At 37.7% G+C, this 19,675-nt stretch overlaps 1 protein-coding gene across 1 annotated transcript in view; it reads right to left on the reverse strand.

Moving 5' to 3' along the window:
- The window catches only part of LRP1B (LDL receptor related protein 1B), a 509,529-nt gene that overhangs the window by 309,100 nt on the left and 180,754 nt on the right, over nt 1-19,675 (reverse strand). The window contains 2 exon segments of the mRNA XM_050711674.1: nt 10,057-10,314; nt 18,117-18,245. Coding sequence (XP_050567631.1) covers nt 10,057-10,314; nt 18,117-18,245 — 387 coding nt within the window.

Genomic DNA, 19,675 nt, shown 5'->3' on the forward strand with positions numbered 1-19,675 from the left:
TCAACCTAACTGACAAATAGTGAGAAGCATAAGATTTGTTCCTCTGTTTTATTTATTTAGTAATATTGACATGATCCATAAAGTTTTCAGCATTTCAGGTTCTATTCCAAAGCTGAAGTCAAAAGAAAGCTTTTAATCAAATTTGTTTAATTCTGGGTAGAAATCTACAATTTAAGTTCTGTGTAGTGAGAATACAAAAATATTTCCATGAACTACAGATTATACTTTTTGAGCTAGACATTGCTTCTGCCATTCAAAGAAGTTAAAAAAATAATAAAAAATATATATTAAACCACCAATTCAGATGATATTTTTAATTTGCCATGCCCACCACAGTGCAAATAATAATCACAGTTTTATCAGCTTTTGCAAACATGAAATTCCTCTTTCTGTAAGAGCCGTTGATAAAGTGCTATGGAAAGAGCAAGGACTTTATTACATTCTGACCCAGGCAAACTCCTTTGTGCATCTCCATCACAGGCTACAATAAAGCACTGAAGTACCCAGGCTAGAGTAAGTACCGAAAGCAGACCTACACAGAGGCCAAACTGATGTACTTCAAATAATTTCCTAAAAAGCAGTGGCAAAGATGCTGCAACAGGCTTTTATTTTATCAGAGATGTAGCTTCTCATTTCAGATTACTTCAATTAATGCAATTTGTCATTCATTTATGAAAAGCATGACCTTTATTTACACTTCACCCTGCAGCAGTACGAAGTGTTAGATCAAAGTAGGAGTTGCAAAACACAACGATTATGCCCCTTTCTTTACTATGAAGACAAAAAGGTTTAAAGGAAGATATTTTTTAATTTTACTGTGATGTTATTGCAATGAACCTTCTATGATTTGTGTCTCAGATAAAAGTCTTAAGGTGGCTGAAGAACTAACTTTAATGACATGATACAAAGTAGATTATGTAAAAATAAAGTTTTCTTTATTTTTTGTCTTTCTGAGTTGACATTAGTGGTTTTTTTTTGTTTTGTTTTGTTTTTTTTTTTATGAAGTCTGAATGAAATGTTTGCATGAATAAACTAATATCTTGAAGTAAGTAGCAAATTTACTGTCAATTATTCTAACAGAAGTAAACTTGATTGGCATCCTGTGTGACAAGAAATTACAAAGCAATATCTCCACTTCGGAAAAAAAACACTAGCTATATCATCAAAAAATGTGACATTTATAAATAAAAAGTAAAGAAGATGAAATAAGTTCATGAATATATAATTAGCTGATGATATTTAATACTAAGTTAAAAATCTAAATCTTTTATTGTCATTGAAGTTAGCTTCTAAGAGCCTAAAGCCTCAAGTTCATAGCCAACTCCACTGAAATGGGAAGATTACGATTGTATGCCTCCTGTGTATCTCCTGTATACACTTCTGTCCTTAGAAGAAAGGCAGAAGACAGTGTTCTGTGAATACTGAGGACATCTCAAGAGCCTGAAAGCCGTAGCAGAAAGAGTAGAAGACTTTTAACAATTGCTGTGGCTAGACAGTTCCTTAGATCCTGCATAGGATCAGAAGGGGGTTTTGGTTGTAAAAGGAAATGCTGTTCTGTCCCTGTTTCATTTACAGCACGTTGCAGGAAAAGGATTTTCTGGTTTCAGCAGACAGCAAAAATAACAAAACAAACAAACACTCAGCCAGAACTGGAATCAGAGGAACGAGGGAACATCTTTCCTAATCAGAGAGAAGGCTGCGCTATGCGTATGTCTGCATCTCCCTGGACGCTTACCCATTACTGAAGTCCATAGTGAATTTACAGAAGCAGAACAAGTTCAGTTGTGAAAACGATATTACAAAGAATAGTACCAGTTGCTACTACGTAAAAAACAAAATGAAGTCAACAGGGTGCATGTGGATGTTGAAGCCTTGAAAATGTGTGTCTGATCACATACAACAAGCATTATTTAATTCCACATTTCAGAAAAGTGATTCTTGTGTTTGTTTGTTTTTTACTGTTATTTCATTATTCTTATACCTAAGGATATAAATACATTTGTAAAATATTCACTATAAAATTGTGTATTTTATATTTGCAGCAATCTAGTTATCTACGCAGCAGAGCCTTACAGCCCCCAGAATTATTCCATTGTATCTTCATAACTTTGTTAACAAAGTACAAAATGTTATTGTTTTACAAACAGTACAATCAAAGAATTGATCAGTGAGAAAGGATCCCTCAGCATTATGTTTGATAAAGATAAATTTACATGATTACCAATATTTTGATTAACTCTCTGTTCTTATTTTATGAAATCCTTCTGCTGCTGTGGGAGATGTCTGCTTGCTCATGAAACTCCTCCCTCACACAAGAGCTGTGCTATGCAGGCTGGGTTGTGATGTAGGGATGACAAACAACACCCGGTTCTGTCGGAATGTTAGGACAATAATGAAACTAAGATGGAAATCCAAAACGGTCAGCTAGCAAGCTGATGATTGGGAAAAAGGGAATTCTACAATGCAGAACTGAGAATAAGGAGATGAAGAGATGGAGGCTTTGCAGAGACACTATTCAGGAGACTGTCTGAGGCAGAGCCCAGGAGTTTAAAGAAAAGAAAATAATGCAATCAAAAATTTGCACTGAGCAATACCATTGAGATAAGACATTTGATTCTCTGCACACAGTCTGAGAATTAAGTGTCCAGGGCATGACTACTGAAAAGCACATGAAAAGAAAAAGACAGCATGCCAGCTCAGATAAGAACAGAAGCAGGGTTTTGACTGATGTCAATGGAAGATCAATTGTAGAAACTGGATAAGTAACAAAGGTTGAAGAAATAGTAGTATTATATCTGAATGACTGAAAAAAAAATCCATTCTTGGCAATTAACAAGCAGGTAATAAATAGCTCTTATTTCAAAAGTGCAGGTAACCTAATGTTGGCAGGAAATCCAGCCAGTTCACAGAATCTACTACTACGGAAGCTTGTGCCTCAGAAATGCACAGTGCAATGTTACAGGGACACGACTCAAGCCAGCATAAGCCCCCAATTCAGACTGAATGGACTGCACCCAAAAAGCACCAAAAGCAGACATGCTTCACGGTTAGCATTTAGGAGCTCCTAATGCATGCACAGTCCTCTTAGGGTCTCTGATATCAAAGGTTATAGCTTAACTCTTGTGCAAACACCATCAAGTTTTGAAATATACAGCTGAAGGTATTAATACTATTCTTAGAAAAAGGCTGTGGATTTGCAATGCCTACCATGGCCAATGGAAGATACCTAACTCAATGTTCATGTTGGAACAGAAACCTCAGTCTTCAGGCAATCTCTGAGCCTGCCTCTGAGAAAGGCTGAATGGATGGATTTAGCCAAAGATGTCCTGGATTTGGCTGGGATCCAGTTAATGTTCCGCCTAGTATCTAGTATGGTGCCGTGTTTTGGATTTGGGATGAGCATAATGTTGATAACATGGTGATGTTTCAGTTGCTGCAGAGCAGGGCTCACCCAGAGCCAAGGACTGCTCAGCTCCTCGTGCTGCCCTGCCGGCTGGGGCTGGGGGGACACAGCCAGGACAGCTGGCCCAGGCTGCCCAAAGGGACGTCCCACACCATGGGGCATCGTGCTCAGCAATAACAGTGGGGAGTTGGTTGGGGTGGGGGCTGCCTCTGCTTGGGGTCAGGCTGGGCATTGGTCAGGGGGTGGTGAGCAATTGCATTACTCATCCCTTGCTTTGCACATTCTTTTATCATTATTTTATTATTATTTTCCCTTCCTTTTCTTTCCCATTAAACTGTATTTATCTCAACTCAAGGTTTTTACCTTTTTTGCTCATTCTCTTCCCCATCCCACTGTGGGGGAGTGAGTGAATGGCTGCGTGGTGCTTAGCTGCCTGCCGGGTTAAACCGCAACAGATGTGAACTACCCTTATTCTTCTGGTAAACATGATTATCATCAAAAAGGCTGTGTATAACCAATAATCAGAAAAGATTAGGCAGGAGTTAAAGACGGGAGCAGAGTGATAAAAGGAAGTTTCCATAAAGCTTGAGTCTCTAAAGGAGTCTTATCATTACAAAGTGCAAAGTAACCACACGCAGAAGGACAGTTATCAGATAGCACTGCTGCTGCATTAAATAAAAGTCCATAGAGCACCAGGAAAGCTGTATCACACACCCGATCAAAAGTTCTCTAAGTCCAGGTCCACCAGAATGGGGAATGAATGTATTAGGCTAAAAAAAAATCTCAGCAGCAAAGCCTCCTAGCCTATGCCATGTCCATCAAGATGACCCCAATTATGTTCTGCCTCATTTCCTGGGAGCCCCTGCTGCAAAGACAGTGTTTCCCATCTCAGGCCATGGAGTAAAAGATGTTCCAACTAAAGATTTGCACTTGTGTCTGCTGAAGGGGACTACCTAAAAGAACACGGGAATTAAAGTAAACACAGAAACATGTTGAAATCCCTATTTCCAAAAGCCATCCAGGAAGTCATGAGGGAAGACTCAGGAAAGATGTAATCTTACACGTATGTCACTGACGGCCCCATTTAACTGCCTAAGTTGGGGGACAAAGCTGGTTCCCCATTGAGGATCACTGAGTCCCACAGCACTGCTAGAACTTGTACCAGGTAACATTTGCAAGTCACCCAGAAATGGACATGAATAACAAGGTGATAAAGTCCTATAATAATAATAATAATAGTAATAATAATAATAAAAGTTGCCATAGTAAAGGGTAAGGTCAGCTTTGAATAATGGTAGGATTTCATGATACCGAATGACTGGGCAGTAAAAGGAGATGGAAAATTCAAGCTGGATAAACATGATTCTCAAGAGAAAAGTGTGACAGTTCTGTAAGTATAATGATGGCTCTATCTAAAATGAGATAGTGACACTACAACAACAACAACAAAAAAAGCTTTGGAGAAACTGTCCCAGAAGCAGCATTTGTCCAGTCCTTCCAGAACTGCACCACAACGTAAGGTCAGCTCCAGGGCTCTAGGAGTGCCAAGCAGATTCCAACTATACTGTGGTATTTCTTTAGGATACTTTTTTCACACCCCATTCTGCTTCCAATTACTCTATTAGATGCTCTGAGCACTACTAAAGTGTGATTTGAAGTACAAATGACCTTTGTCATGAAGCTGTCTCATTCCTATTTGTCTTCTAGGAACTCTGTAAGCATAGACAGTCTATCACAGAAAAAAAAAAAAATCACAGTCTACAACTATAATGACAGCCTCTAACACCTGTCTGGAGACAAGTTCAGGGACAGGCTTCACATAGGAATAAACACCTCCCCCCAGATCTTCACAGTTGCTCTCCTCCTGAGTAAGCCAAACTTTTGTTTGATTTCTCATGAATATTCATACAGACTTCACAGGAAGGTTGCTGACAGAAGCACCATCCTTAGTGCTTAGCATTTCCTTCGATGATTGAGACTCATAAATGCCAAGGTAAATGACTAACTATTCTGAACAGCACAACACTCATAGCTGTTGTTAATCACTGGAAGGAAGTCTTGCAGGTCTGGGGAGGGGAGAGCTTTGGGATTATGTTTGTTTGTGTCTGCATGATTTCAAAGTCCAAAGAGAAAGGCAAAAAAAAAAAAAAAAAAAAAAATGGACAGCCTCAAAGACCTTCCTAGCCCTCATGCCTTTAATCCTTACTCAGTTGTTTTTGTTCAGAAGCTATTTGGTGTTTGTTTTTTCCCTGCTAAACTCAGAAGAAAAAGCAAACGTGTATGTGTGTGAGTGCACAACTGGGGGGACCAGAAATGTGGAAGAAAACAGGAATGTAAGCAAAGAGACACTTCTGGATCCTGGTCAAATCCTCTGGGCTCCCTGTCTGATGGTCCTCACAGCAGCTGCACCCAAAAAATCAGCCAGAAAGTCAGCCTTGGCCTAGGCTCATGCAGGCAAGGAGAAGATGCTGGCTTGCAACAAGCAGTTCCTGCTCCCGACCAGAGACTACCAAGCCTCCTTGCTCCTGCAGTAGGGCAGGCTGGAGAAGTCAGCAAGATTACAGCTGAAACAGTACAGGCAAATCCTAACGTTTCTCTTCATCCAGATCAGTCCCGTACAAGCAGATCTGTAAACAGAAAAGCCTGTGTGCCTTCCCAGGTGAGGTGGCACTGAGGAGGTATAAAACACAAAGCAGCAAAGCTAAACACAACTATTTCAGGATTTGTACTGGAGTACTGTGATAACTAAATGCCAAGAAAACCTGAATCAAATACCATCCAAGCAGAAAATCTCGTGCTCTGAAGCAGCATCCCAGAAGAGTTTTCTGCAGAATAGTGGCTGAAACCCAGGCTGTGCTGCCTGGTGCTTGTTTGGAGAGCACATTAAGTGCTTGGTACCCATAATGATGAAGGCGAAAAATGCCTATTCAAGTGAGGAAGAAGGAGATTGTCATCCAGAAGATGCTGTTCCTGCTGCCTCCCTGTCCCAACACACACACAAAAAAAAAAAACAACAAACATGAGCATAGTATTGCACATCACAGGTTTGGGAGGACAGAAAATTGTGAGAGACTTTCCACTTTCATTCCATTAAAAAGAAATTTTGCTAGTTTGGTCCTCGAGGTAGCACTTCACATAAATGATTGTTCCTGGAAGTCTTGCTGTACTAACTGGAAGTGGGTGTGAGATAGTGTGAAGTGTCAAAGAGCACACCCGTTATTATGGACGGTGGTTGCACAAGCTGCCTTATCTGAGAGTCTTTCCTGAAAGCCTCTTTGGCTCCAACACTGTCTGCATAAATCTTTCCAAAAGGAAAATTTTCAGCTTAACTTCCAACACCTTCTAGGTCTAGAAAAGACAAAGGTGAAACAACATGCCAATGCCTGGCCTTGGCTAACACGAGATTGTCTGTACTGACATTGCCACGCCCACAGAAACCTATTCTTATTTAAAGGAATAAACCTATCAAGCAAGCAAACAAAAACCTTATCGATGATATAATAATTCTCACAAGACTGAAACTTGCTTAAGAAGTAGCACAAGGAATGTCAAACTGCTGTGCTTCAGCAAACGACACCTGAGATGCAGACCAAGTTAGCAGTGCTCTTCAAAGGAATCTGATTGTATCCATCTAGGACATGTATGTGCCAAAATGAAGTCATGTTGGACTGTCTTCTAAGGGAAAATGCTGGATACTAAAGCATCGTAATTTCTTTTATTGTGTGAATCCAAAGATTCTGCTGACTACCTTACACTATATACTCTACCATGAACACTAACTCATTTTCATAGTCTGCTTTCCTAGAGGTAGTTTCGCATCTTAAAATAGGACCTACATTCTTGTTCCCAACTACAGGACTTACTTGCCTTCACTAAAAAAGCACTTTGAATAAGGCCACTTCAAGCAGTCCCAATCATTTTGTATAACTGACTTTTCTACCAATTTTTGTGTCATATGCACACGACATATTTCCTTCCAGATAGCTAAAGAAAACAGATTAGAAGGCTGGGATAAAGAAATTCAAAATTCTGCAAATACTGCTAAGATTTGTTTCCTCTCCTTTTGGAATGTCCTCTTTGTGGCTAGACAATAAAGAAAAAGTTATTTTCTATGAAGAACAGACCTTCCATTTTCCTTTGACTAACTCCATGGGCACAACCATTTATTTGGCTTGAGCTGTCAGAGGATGTACTTGCACTTGAAAATGCACAGGCTGAAATCCTTCACCAGGAGGCAGAATGAATTTGTTTGCCTCACCCGATGCAGGTGCTATACACTGAAGAGGAATAGCAGAAGGTGCATGATGGGTAGCAGAAGATGGAGGAAAGAAAAGGAAGAATTTAAGATTAAAACTCAGTTTTGCAGTAGCCACAAAATGACCTATACATGTGTACAGACATATATAAGAAAAATAGTAACACCAGACCCCTTGCAGAAATAACTCCAGGTGTATGTCTGGAAGGGAGGATATTAATCAGGTGGACAATTTCTGCACTGACTACTGGAAAAGAAAAAAAAAAAATAACACCACAACACCAAATCTGCGACAGATGAGCTCTGGTTGAACCTTTTGGATGTTACTGTGCCCATGATCAGCAGCATGTTTTCCATGCTGCCCCATGCCGCAGGTGCCCCAGTGAACCAGCCTGCTCAGACTGGGCACCGCAGAGCTAGGAGCAGGAGCGGGACAAAAGCAGCTCTCACACTACTTGTTGCCCTGCAAAGTGCACCGAGCACCTTGGAGCTGATACGTTCAGACCATGGGGACTGCTGTGGTTCCACCACAGTTATCCAAGAAGAGCGCCTGTCAATATGCTTGTCTGGGAGAAACACCACCACAGCTAAATCTGCTGGATTTTGTCAATCAGTGCTCCAAGCAATGTTTCTCTAAGCCTCCAAGCACCGTTTCCATATCAAAACTGAAGAAAAGGTTGGAACAATTCTCTGCAGTCGGTGCATGTCTGTGGGAATTACAATTCTTCATTTAAACAAGACTGAACAATTACACTAGAGTTTCAGGAAAATATTAGAGTCCACAGGCTGATGTGTACGAACACTATGAAAAATGATTAGCTCATTAATTCCAGGCACTGTATTCATTTCAAACACATAATACAGCCTTAATTTTGCAAACAGATGTGCTAATGCAGATCCGAACACCACAGAGATTAGCAATTCTCTTCACATGCAAAGAAGAGAGGGAGAGGAACGTAGGAGAGAACTGGTGAAAGAACCACAAACCATAGTGCTAGGATCCACTTTGAGGATGAAGACAAGTGACAGAACAGACACACATACAGTTCAATACAAAACAGATTTTGCTAAGGACTGCAGTTAATCTGATTGCTCTTACTAACAGGAAAAGAAAAGAAAATATCAATAATAGAGTGAATTAAAAAGGCACAATCAAATACTACCAACAAGATTCTTAGGGCTCTTAGATATCTGGAGTATGAAAAAATAAAATAGGAAGAAGGCAAAATGAAGTACAACTATACTTTACATCTAGGATAAGAGAGACCTCTAGAAGTAATATTGCCACAATGAGTGGTAGAGCAAACCAAAACAAAATGAACCCCTTTCTACTTTTTTTTTCTTTCTTTCTTTTTTTTCTTCTATTTAATTTTCTATAGAGTAAATATATAATTAGGAAATAGGTTGAAAATACATGTAAACAAAAACCCTTTACTCTGCAGAAATAACCACATTTTACAGCAGCTATCTTGACAGTCTAAAGCACATTTTCTACAACAAATTGATTACTTTGATACGCACAATATTATATCACCATTGAATTTGTGATTTGAGTATTTCTGAACCTGATGGTCAGAGAGTTTGAGATCAGTTCAGAGTTAATCTTTGATGTCCATCTCTACTTAAAAGTGTTTTTCTAACTCTTAGGTCCAAAGCAAAACAGTGGAGGATCTAGCCCTGAGTTTTCAAAAGCCAGGTTAATACCACCGTTGCACTCCTTGGTGCTGTGTTTTATAAGCTGATCTGTGGATAATTCTGCTGTGAAAAAAAAAATGCATTTTTTGGACTGTATGCTATTTTGCAGTCTGTTCACATAAAAATATGTAAGCGGATGAACACCTCCTTCAGAAGATAACAGTCCACAAATTGAAAAGATGATTGAGAAGTAACGTTGTAATGCAAAAGACTAATCCCATATTATGAGTCTTTTTTTTTTTCTTAATTGCAAAAAAGGCAGCAATTTGTTTCCAGTGTCAGGAAATATTTTGTTATTTTCAAGAACTGACATACCTACGATAGCTGACAGCAAATGTGATAAGCATGTGTCTCTTCTTCATTCACTGTCAATATTATCCCGGTAGTAAAAAACATTTTCAAGCTTTATGTAACACTACTTTGCCAGAGAAGAGAATGCATTTTACACTTGTTCTTCTGTTGTACCGCCCTGGTTTTGTAAGTTCTACACATTATATTTAAACTATAAAAATGCACATTTTAAAAAACATTGCATACATATAATTTTTATTGGAATGAGAAACATAAAAGTGCTTCAATATGAGTTTCAATATTTAATGCCTTAAGACTATCTTCGACAGCAAACCTCCAAATATTACTGACATCTCCTGCACCAGGTCACAGCAAACACTACAGTTTTGCTAAATGACTGTCAGATACTTACTGTGAAGATACTGAGCAATGTTTATTATCCACTCATCTGTTAACTTCCCAGCTTTTGTTATCCTGGTACATTTCAGCTGACTTGAAAGATCTCTCGATTCAATCCAACAAATTTTGTCCTCTTTGTAGCTGTAATCTAGTGTCAAAATTGCAGATCCTTTTACAGGGGTTCGGGCAGACACTTTGCTTCCATTAAGATACAATACCTCAATTGTTTCAGAGTTTGCAACCAGAAGAAGAGGAGGTCTATCAGCAGGCTCTGAAAACAAATCAGAATTCGAAGTGTTAACAGACTGTGTATAGCATATTTATCATATCAGTTTTAACGTAATTTTTAAATGTTCTTACCTGCATGTTTTAAGAGATATAATAAATAGGTTTTGTTTTTATTTTCATAACTATCATATATTCCAAATTACTACTCTATTTTATCCTGCTGTTCTAATAGTTCACATCACTAAAGAAAATTAATTACCCTAGCCCCACAGCTTCTGTTTAATTCCAAGTATCATTATTGCAACATTTTTCATGCCCAAGTCATAAAAAGAAATACATTTATGCAAATTATTTCTATCCAGATTACTGACATTTCTAAAAGAATGGAGGGCAGTAAAACCTGAAGAATTTATGAGTACGCATGAAATGGTGAGGTACTTTTCATATCTTTACTTTTCTCTTACTTTACGTAAAGTAAGAGAAAAACTGAGTGAATGCTTCTACAAAGCAAAACAAAATATTAAAATAAATAAATAAATAAAATAAAAAAAGCACCAAAGCAAACAAACCCAATGCAATGGAACCTGGCTACCTGCAAATGTTGGGTCTAATACTGTGCAATGCAAGGGAGAAAGCTTTATGCAGTGGAGAATCCCGACAGCGAAAGGGAACAGAGATTGCACAGTTTCCATTGGGTTAACATTCAGGTCACAATAAACAAACAAACAAAAAATATGAAGAAGCAATTCACATTCACCTGAATTACTTTGAATGGAAATCCTGCCAGTAATTTATAAAAATACTTGAACAATGTGTGAACACTGAAGGGAACAATAATACCCAAACAGTGAAGAATATATAATTTAAAGTACAAGATATTCAGTTGAAGTGATGCTACAGAATAATGACTTAACACCCAGGTCAAGTTCAAGTTACAATTAAAGAAAGGTATGTTGTACACCCAGAGGAACAAGCAATACTCATCGAGCTAAAATATGTTTTGCATATGATGAGTGCTATTGGGCACAAAAGCAGCTGGTCTTGCTTTCGGTGTATTTTAATTGCATTCCTGCCTAGAAAATCCAGGGCTGGTTTGAAATTATGCATCTGACTTAGTCAAGTATTAATTAATATTAATCTCAGTATGATGAGGAGTTTGAGAGGGCGAGAATCCCCTCCCTCATCCTGCTGGCCACGCTACTTTTGGTGCAGCCCAGGACACAGTTGGCTTTCTGGGCTGCAAGCTTACATTGCCAGGATTCTACTTCTTTTTTTATTTTTTTATTTTTTTTACTCCTAGGGTAGGATTAGAATATAACTGGCAACTTGGTGTAGCTTCTCAATTTTTTTTAACAGAGGAAGGTAACTCTTTTATATAAGCAGATGTTTATCCCCTGTAAAGAAGGGATCTCTGCTTTGACTGAACTTTCCAAAGAGACTCAGGTTCTGAGTCACTGACTTCCCTGTACAGCTGTTGTTGCACTAGACCAACTATACACACTGGAGCATGCTCCTTACAACAAACCATTGATTAATTTCAGTATAAACAATCGTTCCTGAAAGTTGCCACCACAAGCAGCAGGTTTTAAAGTAAGGAGTAAGCAAGAGCTACACAAATCAAGATATAAATTTTCTGCATTTAGATTTTCTAAATATATATTATAATATTCCGCAGATATAGATTTTCTGCAGAGGACCTAAGGAAGGTAGTTCAAGAACTACTCACACCTATTTATATGCCAAAGGTGACAACAGATGGACTATGTGGAAGAAATATTGAACAAGTCAGTGCTGTCAATATTTCCAGATGAAAAGTACAATTTTCAAATAAAAAGAATAAATGCTTGTTATATGGAACCCAAATTGACTAAGTCCCATTGAATATCTAAATCTGTTATTGATGACTTTTTTAGCAGAAATACTGACTCACAAGGTCCCACAAAGAATTCTGGGAACTTCTTTGCATCTTTAAGGAAGATGATATTGAACTTTCATGCAAATTTTATGGTTTAAGTTTGCTTCAGGGTTAATTGGAGTAGCAGTGATGCCTAATTTTGCAACGAGGTATGTTCACATGAATAATAATGTCAAGTGGACACACTTCTGAGGTTGTACTTAAAAACAAACAAACAAACAAAAAAAATTACCCTAAAACATAGAAACTCACACTGCAGTTGCCAAGCATATGGAAAAAAATATTTGTGTTGCCAAGTCTCACCCCAAGAGCTCTCAGCCTAAAGCAATCTGCTCACATTCAGAAGAATAAAACAATGTTTAAACACTGTATTAAAATGAAATATTTTCAATCAACATTTTACTTCATACAGTTTTCAAAATTTTGCTAAGCAATATCAGGTCCTCACCTGATGGGGAAAAATGCAAAAATAAAAGGATTTACAAATAATATTTCATCAGCAAGTCTGACTAAAGAGAAAAGATGCTTTATTAAATACACTGCTCAGTGGTCTTACTGAAATCCACTGAAGTAGGCTTTATATTCTGTTCTTTGGTACCATGTGCTTTTATTTAAACATCTCTTTTGTGATATTTTGTTTACTTTTTTGCCTAAAACAATACTTTCTATAATGGACCAGCATGCATTCCTTCTAAAGCGAATTTCATTCTTTCCTATAGTTTTTCAGTACCTTGGAGCATACTTCTCTCCCCAGCAAATCACATGTTGAAATCTGCAAAACCACACTTGTATAACTTACTACTTTTCTAACTTACTGACTGTCCTTATCTTACATTTACTACCACCATTTAAATCCATGCAATTTTTTGAAAATTTTCAAAGATTTTTAAAGACTGAAGAAACTTATTTGTGAAACAAACTCTTGTAAAGTGTTGAGGCACAAGTGAAGCCACAAGTGAAGCTCTGTAGCCATGCTTTTTTTTTTTTTTTCTCCAGAAAAGAAGGCAATGAAGTTTTTAATAAGCAATTTTATTTGAAAGGTGTCCTGTGTATGGAAATGTCTGTCCCTCCCTTTCTTATAAACTTATGCTACCCATCAGAAGAAGAGAATTTAAGAGTTTCTGTTTCCACCACCCTCTGACCCCAAAGGAGAGTTTCCAGACTGGTACAAAAGGTGTTTGTGTCTGCCTCCTGCCACGTTTTTTTACATCTAACAGCTCTGTGACCAGCTGCTTCCTTCCCAGAAATAACATCACTCCTTTCCTAACCAGCAGCAGTGTGAAAATTTCCTTATTAACATTTTTGCTCCTGTACTTTGTATTAAGGAAGATATTACCACTGTCTGCAATCTGTAAAGCCTTCAGGAAGAAGCAGATACTCAGGAGCTGTTTGCAGATGAGGAACCAGCCTCGTTGCTCAATTGTCCAAGGCTGTCATGGAGAACCATATCCTTTCTTGCAGTGTTTTGAACCTATGTATTGGAAACTGTAACAAGGATTTAATGCTTCACTGAACTCTAGATAAAGGTTGTATTTCAGTATTAATGTCTAAGAAATAAAGGAATTATGAAAAAGAATTAGCACTGACACTCCTGAGCAACAGCTGTAATCAAACCTGGCTCCAGACAATGGAATCACAAGTACTTGTGGCACTGCTAAGAGGTTCTGCTTAGCTGGCACTAGTAAACATTAAAACACATCTGTGTTCGTGCAGAACTTATCCAGAAACTAGATTATTGAGCTTGAAATTCTATTTTTCAAGCAGTCCATACATGAAATAATTGAAGGGCTTGAATCAGTTAATCATGCTTTTTCACAGTAGGGTATTTAGCTTGCCTATTTCAATGTTGTTCAGATAAAGACTGATTCATTATTACTTACTAAAAATGAGTAATATATGGCATTATCATGAAGAAAAAAGAAAAAAGAATAATAAAATAAAAAGTTCCTTTAAAGCACTTTAAAGTATTGTATAAGGTAAACAAAAAAAGAAAGAGAAGCTGAAAAAAAAGTCTCGTCTTCCCCATCATAAAAATCTACTTGTCTGTTTCCCAAGAACAGAATCTACAAAGCTTAAAAGTTTAGTGGACAGATCTAAGATGAGTTGCAGTGAGCTGACTGCAGCTTTTCAAATAACTGGACTTCATGTGTGTTATTCTTTCTGGAGTTTTCCTTTATTTATTTATTTATTTATTTATTTTAAATAGGAAAGATAAGACGTGAGTAGCTCTCTAATCCAGGGAAGTTTTATGATTCATCCCTCTTGACTAAAATGAAAGCATCTTCCTTTGAATTATGTTTAAGATAGAGTGGTGGAAAAGATGAAAGTCTTGCATTTTTCCCCCTCCCTGATCTTGTCTAAAATACAGATCAGTACTGATGTCACAACAAATGAGAAACTAAGGTGTTTTGCTCTGCCACCAACAGTCCTACTTCTCTGAAAGAAAATCTTAAGAAATGCCAGCTTTTTTTTTTTTTTTGTCATTACTATGATACAGAAAGGATAAAAATCTTAAATTAATGTTTACAAGCAACTAGAAAAACCTTCTCCTGAGGTAGATTTTAAGTCCTTTGCTCTTAGCAATGCATGTATTGCATAACTGTCTGAAAAATATTTAGCACTGTTGAATAAAATGCAGTCAAATTTTATTCTGAAATTAATTTTCAGTGCTTAAACAGTCCTACAATGAACTTGAAACTAAAACCCTTGAAACTAAAACCCTTTCTAAAACCTTGAACCTTAGATTTGTGAAATTTTACAAGAAAAATGTTTTGTGAAATAAATTTAAGAGTGATGAATGTCAGAAACAGGTTTTTACTTTAATCATTATCACTTCAGCCCTCTTTAGTCACATGACAAATGTTTCTTTTCACATGGTATTTCTCTCTAGATGGCCTATGAGAGTATAGAATATATCAGGAATTTTAGAAGAAGGTGATTTTTTGTTTCACCAGCTAAAGATTTCTGATTTTGTCAGATTGTTTTCTTAAATATCCTTTCCATCCAATGCAGGCTTTAGAGTATAGGCATACAAACTTGGCAAACAAAGATTTTCCAAAACTCTGCTCAGCAAAGCTACATTTTGTTTCATTTTCACCTTAGAAGAAGTCATTAACTGCTTCTTTATTCATAAAATAAAGTGTGGTTAAAAAGTCAGGAGAAAAAAACATGGTGTGCCCCCAGCTGTTTCGATACCTATTTTAACATCCTTCCCAAAGGTACTGTGCAGCTAAAAGTTTCAGGCTCCAAAGTTATGTAAATGAGCTGAGGAAGAAAAATGCAGGCTCTAATGAGGAATGAACCTCCCCACCTTCACAGCCAAGCATTTGGCTGCCTGAAGGGTAGAAAAACAGCAGCTTGTGTGAGCTGCTCTGCAAATTGTACCTACGGTACCACACGAGGCCAGGCCGCTGTGCGGGGATGGGTTTCGGGCCTGTGGAAGAGGCCGAGGAGGCCTCCAGAGGCCGCCTGCACCGGGACAGGGCTCCCGCAGGCCACAGCTCACAAACTCAGCTCCCCTGCTCAGCACCTTGGGAACTGGGCCTCCACGAGTTCCCCCACTTCTCTTCTTGTGAGGATTCAGAAACCTCTCACTCAGGTTACAGAGGCAACAAAAATGTGGCACAGGGCTCATAGTTACCTCTTGTGCTGTACCTAGGACCACGGATGGCAATTTATATTCGTAGCAGATCTGCTGTTATTAACATCAGAAAGCTTTACATAATGCCTAAGCTAACTTAAACCTCTATTGCTTCTTATCTTTCATACCTTTTGCACACAAAATATTCTTTAGTTCATTTTCTTTATGAATTTGACAACTGCTTTTGTCAAATGCAGACTAAATGGATAGCTCGCTCTTTCCATCCTTATTCTCCTTAGGCTTTTTAAGGAAATTAAAAAGTTGATTATTTTTTCTAAGAGATCTTTTTCCTTTTTTTCCCTTAGATACAACCTTTTCCCTGGATTCTCTTCTACTGGTCCACATCTGCTTTGCATGATGTCCCTCTCTGGATATCACATTCCAGCTGATGACTTCCCGGTGTTGAGTAAGCATTAGAATTACTTTGAAGTCATCATGCTGCTTATACATACCAGGATTGTACCTCTCCCCTTGCTCAACAGGATGGCATTGCCTAATCTCTGACCTGTGATCCATTACACAATTTTAGATACTTTTCGGCAGGACTGGCTCCTCGTTGCTTGCTCCCCAATCTTTTTTTTTTTTTTATTTTATTTGTGCAGGGCAGCACCTTGCTTTTGACCCTGCTTGAACCTTATCCTACAAGGCAGCAACCTGTGAAAAGCAGTTTGTATCATCAGTGAGGCTATGAACATGAATGCTTAAGGAAAGCTACATCCTGGTACATGGAAACGCCACTATTTTCCACACTGTAAACTGTGCCCTGGGAAACAACATAAGCTGTTACGGGTCACTATAGCTCTTGCAGCGTTCTCTGCTAAAAGCACCATCATCACTGTGCCAGGAAGTTCTTTGACCTCTGTGCTCTATGAAGAGTTTAGCTCCACTGTTCAACATATTGATAATTGAATCCAGCCTTACTTCAAAGAAAAATTGTGATTACACACAAAACCAACATAATGAGCAACACTCATATCTGTGCAGTGCCATGATCTTGATTTGCACTATACTGAAGTGATTTCTCTGGTTAATGACTAGTGAGCCCATGCTGAAAATAACAGAAAAGATGAAAACTACCATAAAGCAAACATGAAAAAGCTCTAAGAAAGACAGAAGAATAGTTCTTCTCTGTTAATATATGATCTGATTTATTTCACCAAGACCACCAAGACATTGACACCTCATTACAACACTGAGTTACACACTCTGCTGGATATAAGAAAGGAAATTCAAAGGTTCATCTCAAGCCCAACGCTGGCAACATGAGAATTTCCTGACCTGGAATAGTGATACTGACATTTATGCAGTGGAGGAAGAAAAGCATTAAAATATTTTTACTTTTCGTGGTCTTTCTTGTCTCACAACACTTATCTGTGTATTAAAAAAAAATAAATAAATAAAAATCGCTCAGCCATGTTGTGTGGAACAATATAAAACTTGATACAAGCAGTACAAGAACATGTAACTTACTGGTGCTCAAGTCAGAACATACTTAGCGATGTTCTTAACTTGAGGTAGCCTCAAAAAAACAGTGGACCTTCACATTTTATGATGATAAAATAGCTACAAATAGAAAAACTCGAAAAGTATATAACAAACAGCTTTATACTAGGGTGTTGAATCATCACGGATGTAAAAACAAACAAACAAAAAAAAAAAGTGTTTTTTTAATATAAAAACATTGTTAAGTCAATGTGCTGAGTATGAAAACACTTTGTACAGTATCGCTTCATTAAACAAAATTCACTAATTTCCTCAAATAACCAATTTACTATTGCTACTGAAACCATGCACTAAGTAAAAAGAAAAAGAAAAAAAAAGTCTAGTGTGAATATGTGTATTTTTAAATTCACCTCTTAGGATATTACAAGGACAACGCAATCTCATGTCTTTTTTCATCCTAAGGGTACAATTACCTTGTGATCATTTCCTCTGCTTCCTCACTACCTCTGCTGTCTTCCCAGAGTAAACAGCTTATTTTGTTTGTGTGAGGAAAAACCTTTGATTTATTTATGAAGAGGGAAACTGGGGACTATTCTAATCTTGGCTGAACTGAGTATTTCACTTTAATTAATAACAACCATATAATAACTTCTAATATTTCCCTTGGAGTATTGTCATAATATGTGAAAAGTTGTTCTACGGTTGTTGTGTTGTTCTTTGTAATACAGTGAAGGACTTCAAGTCCATATCTTCTATATGCTCTTCTATCTATATTTTCATATATATTGTCTATACAGGACCAAAACAGAAATTATTTTCATTAAGGTAAAAAGATGTTAAAACCTACCATTTTTGGCCTTGCAAGATCTGTTATCAGGCTGAAGTACGTAGCCCTCCACACAGCTACAAGTGTATGATCCATCTGTATTTATACACATCTGGCTGCAGCTTCCATATGTATTACATTCGTTCAAATCTAAAGGAACATTAATGAGATTGTTTAAGGATAATAAATAAATAAATAAATAAATAACAATTAAAAAAAAAAAATCTATGAGGAAAGTTTGATCCATTAAATCATTAGGGTAATCATTATGGTATTTATGTATTCCCCTTCTCAAGCCATGACCTTATCACCAACATTGGCTGTTGAAATTACCCCAGAAACTAAACAGAAGGCCAGGAGTCCTTGAGTTAAATTGCTGTTTATTTTTAAAGTTAAAACCTTCATTTGTTCAATTAGCATCCAATGTCTACATCATGTTAGGGAGACATCCGGACTCTTGTTAGTACTAGAGAACACTTGTATTTAAAATTATAAGGGGCTGTGGCTGAAACAACATTTCAAGGGAGAAAATTGATTATCCTTCTCAACCTATTTGTGCTGGAAATGTCTTACAGTTCCTTAAATGAACTTTCACAACTTCTACATTAAACCATCATCCACTACATCAAAAACTATATATTTCTCTAATCTAAAGAACAGTTTTCTCAAGTAGGGTATATAGGCATAATACCATAAACTCAAGACATGCTATTTAACAGTGGTTGAGGGTTTAAGTAATAAATTGACATTTTAAAAAACTGCTGTTGAAATTATTTCCTCAGATATATTTTAATAACAAAACACGACAACCATAGAACAAAAGAACTTAGAATAAATTACATTTATGAAGAATCTGGCTTAGCACTATTACGTGTAGAGGAGTGACCGGTAGTGAGCACATACATAAGGCAACAGAACTCCAATCTGCTTATAAAAATAAAACAAGAAACAAATACCTGGATAGAGAATTAAAAAGTCATATATTTTAAAAATGGAAAAGAACACCAATTTCAGCCCACATTTAATTATGCCAAAATAACATTCCCTGTTAAGTTGTATGATCTGGGAGGGTTCATTTATCAAATTCTAATCTAGATGTGACTTTATGGGCATGAGGCGAAATGCTGCAAGTCTCCCCAGGTCTCCTGGCAGTGAGGTCTGGAGAGCGGCTCACACAAACGAGCTGTAGGCTCATTTGAGCAAAGGAAAAGAAAAGGAAAAGACTGCCCAACTCCTCTGGTCAGGCTGAGGATGCTTTCATCCCAGTAAGTTAGGAATAGCTGCTGCTGGGGCATGGGCACAGGAACATCAAGGAGTCAGCAGGGAAGTCCAGACCCTCATTATGGTGGGGGGCTCTTTCCCTCTGCCTGATCCCAAAAGTTCGTGCTCATTCCCTGATGAACACCACTGAAGCTGGGAAGGAAGCTTGTGAGCACAACAGTTCATCCATGCTCACCAGCCTTCTGTTAGCCTGCCTGCATAGCTCCCAGACCCAAGCTGGCAGCCCACCACTGTTCCCTGCACATGACAGCCATCGATGAGCCATTAAGAAACCCGTGTGTCAATCCTACAGCATCTTT

This window comes from Cygnus atratus, chromosome 6 (genome assembly GCF_013377495.2).
Source record: "Cygnus atratus isolate AKBS03 ecotype Queensland, Australia chromosome 6, CAtr_DNAZoo_HiC_assembly, whole genome shotgun sequence".
Taxonomy (NCBI): Eukaryota; Metazoa; Chordata; class Aves; order Anseriformes; family Anatidae; genus Cygnus; species Cygnus atratus.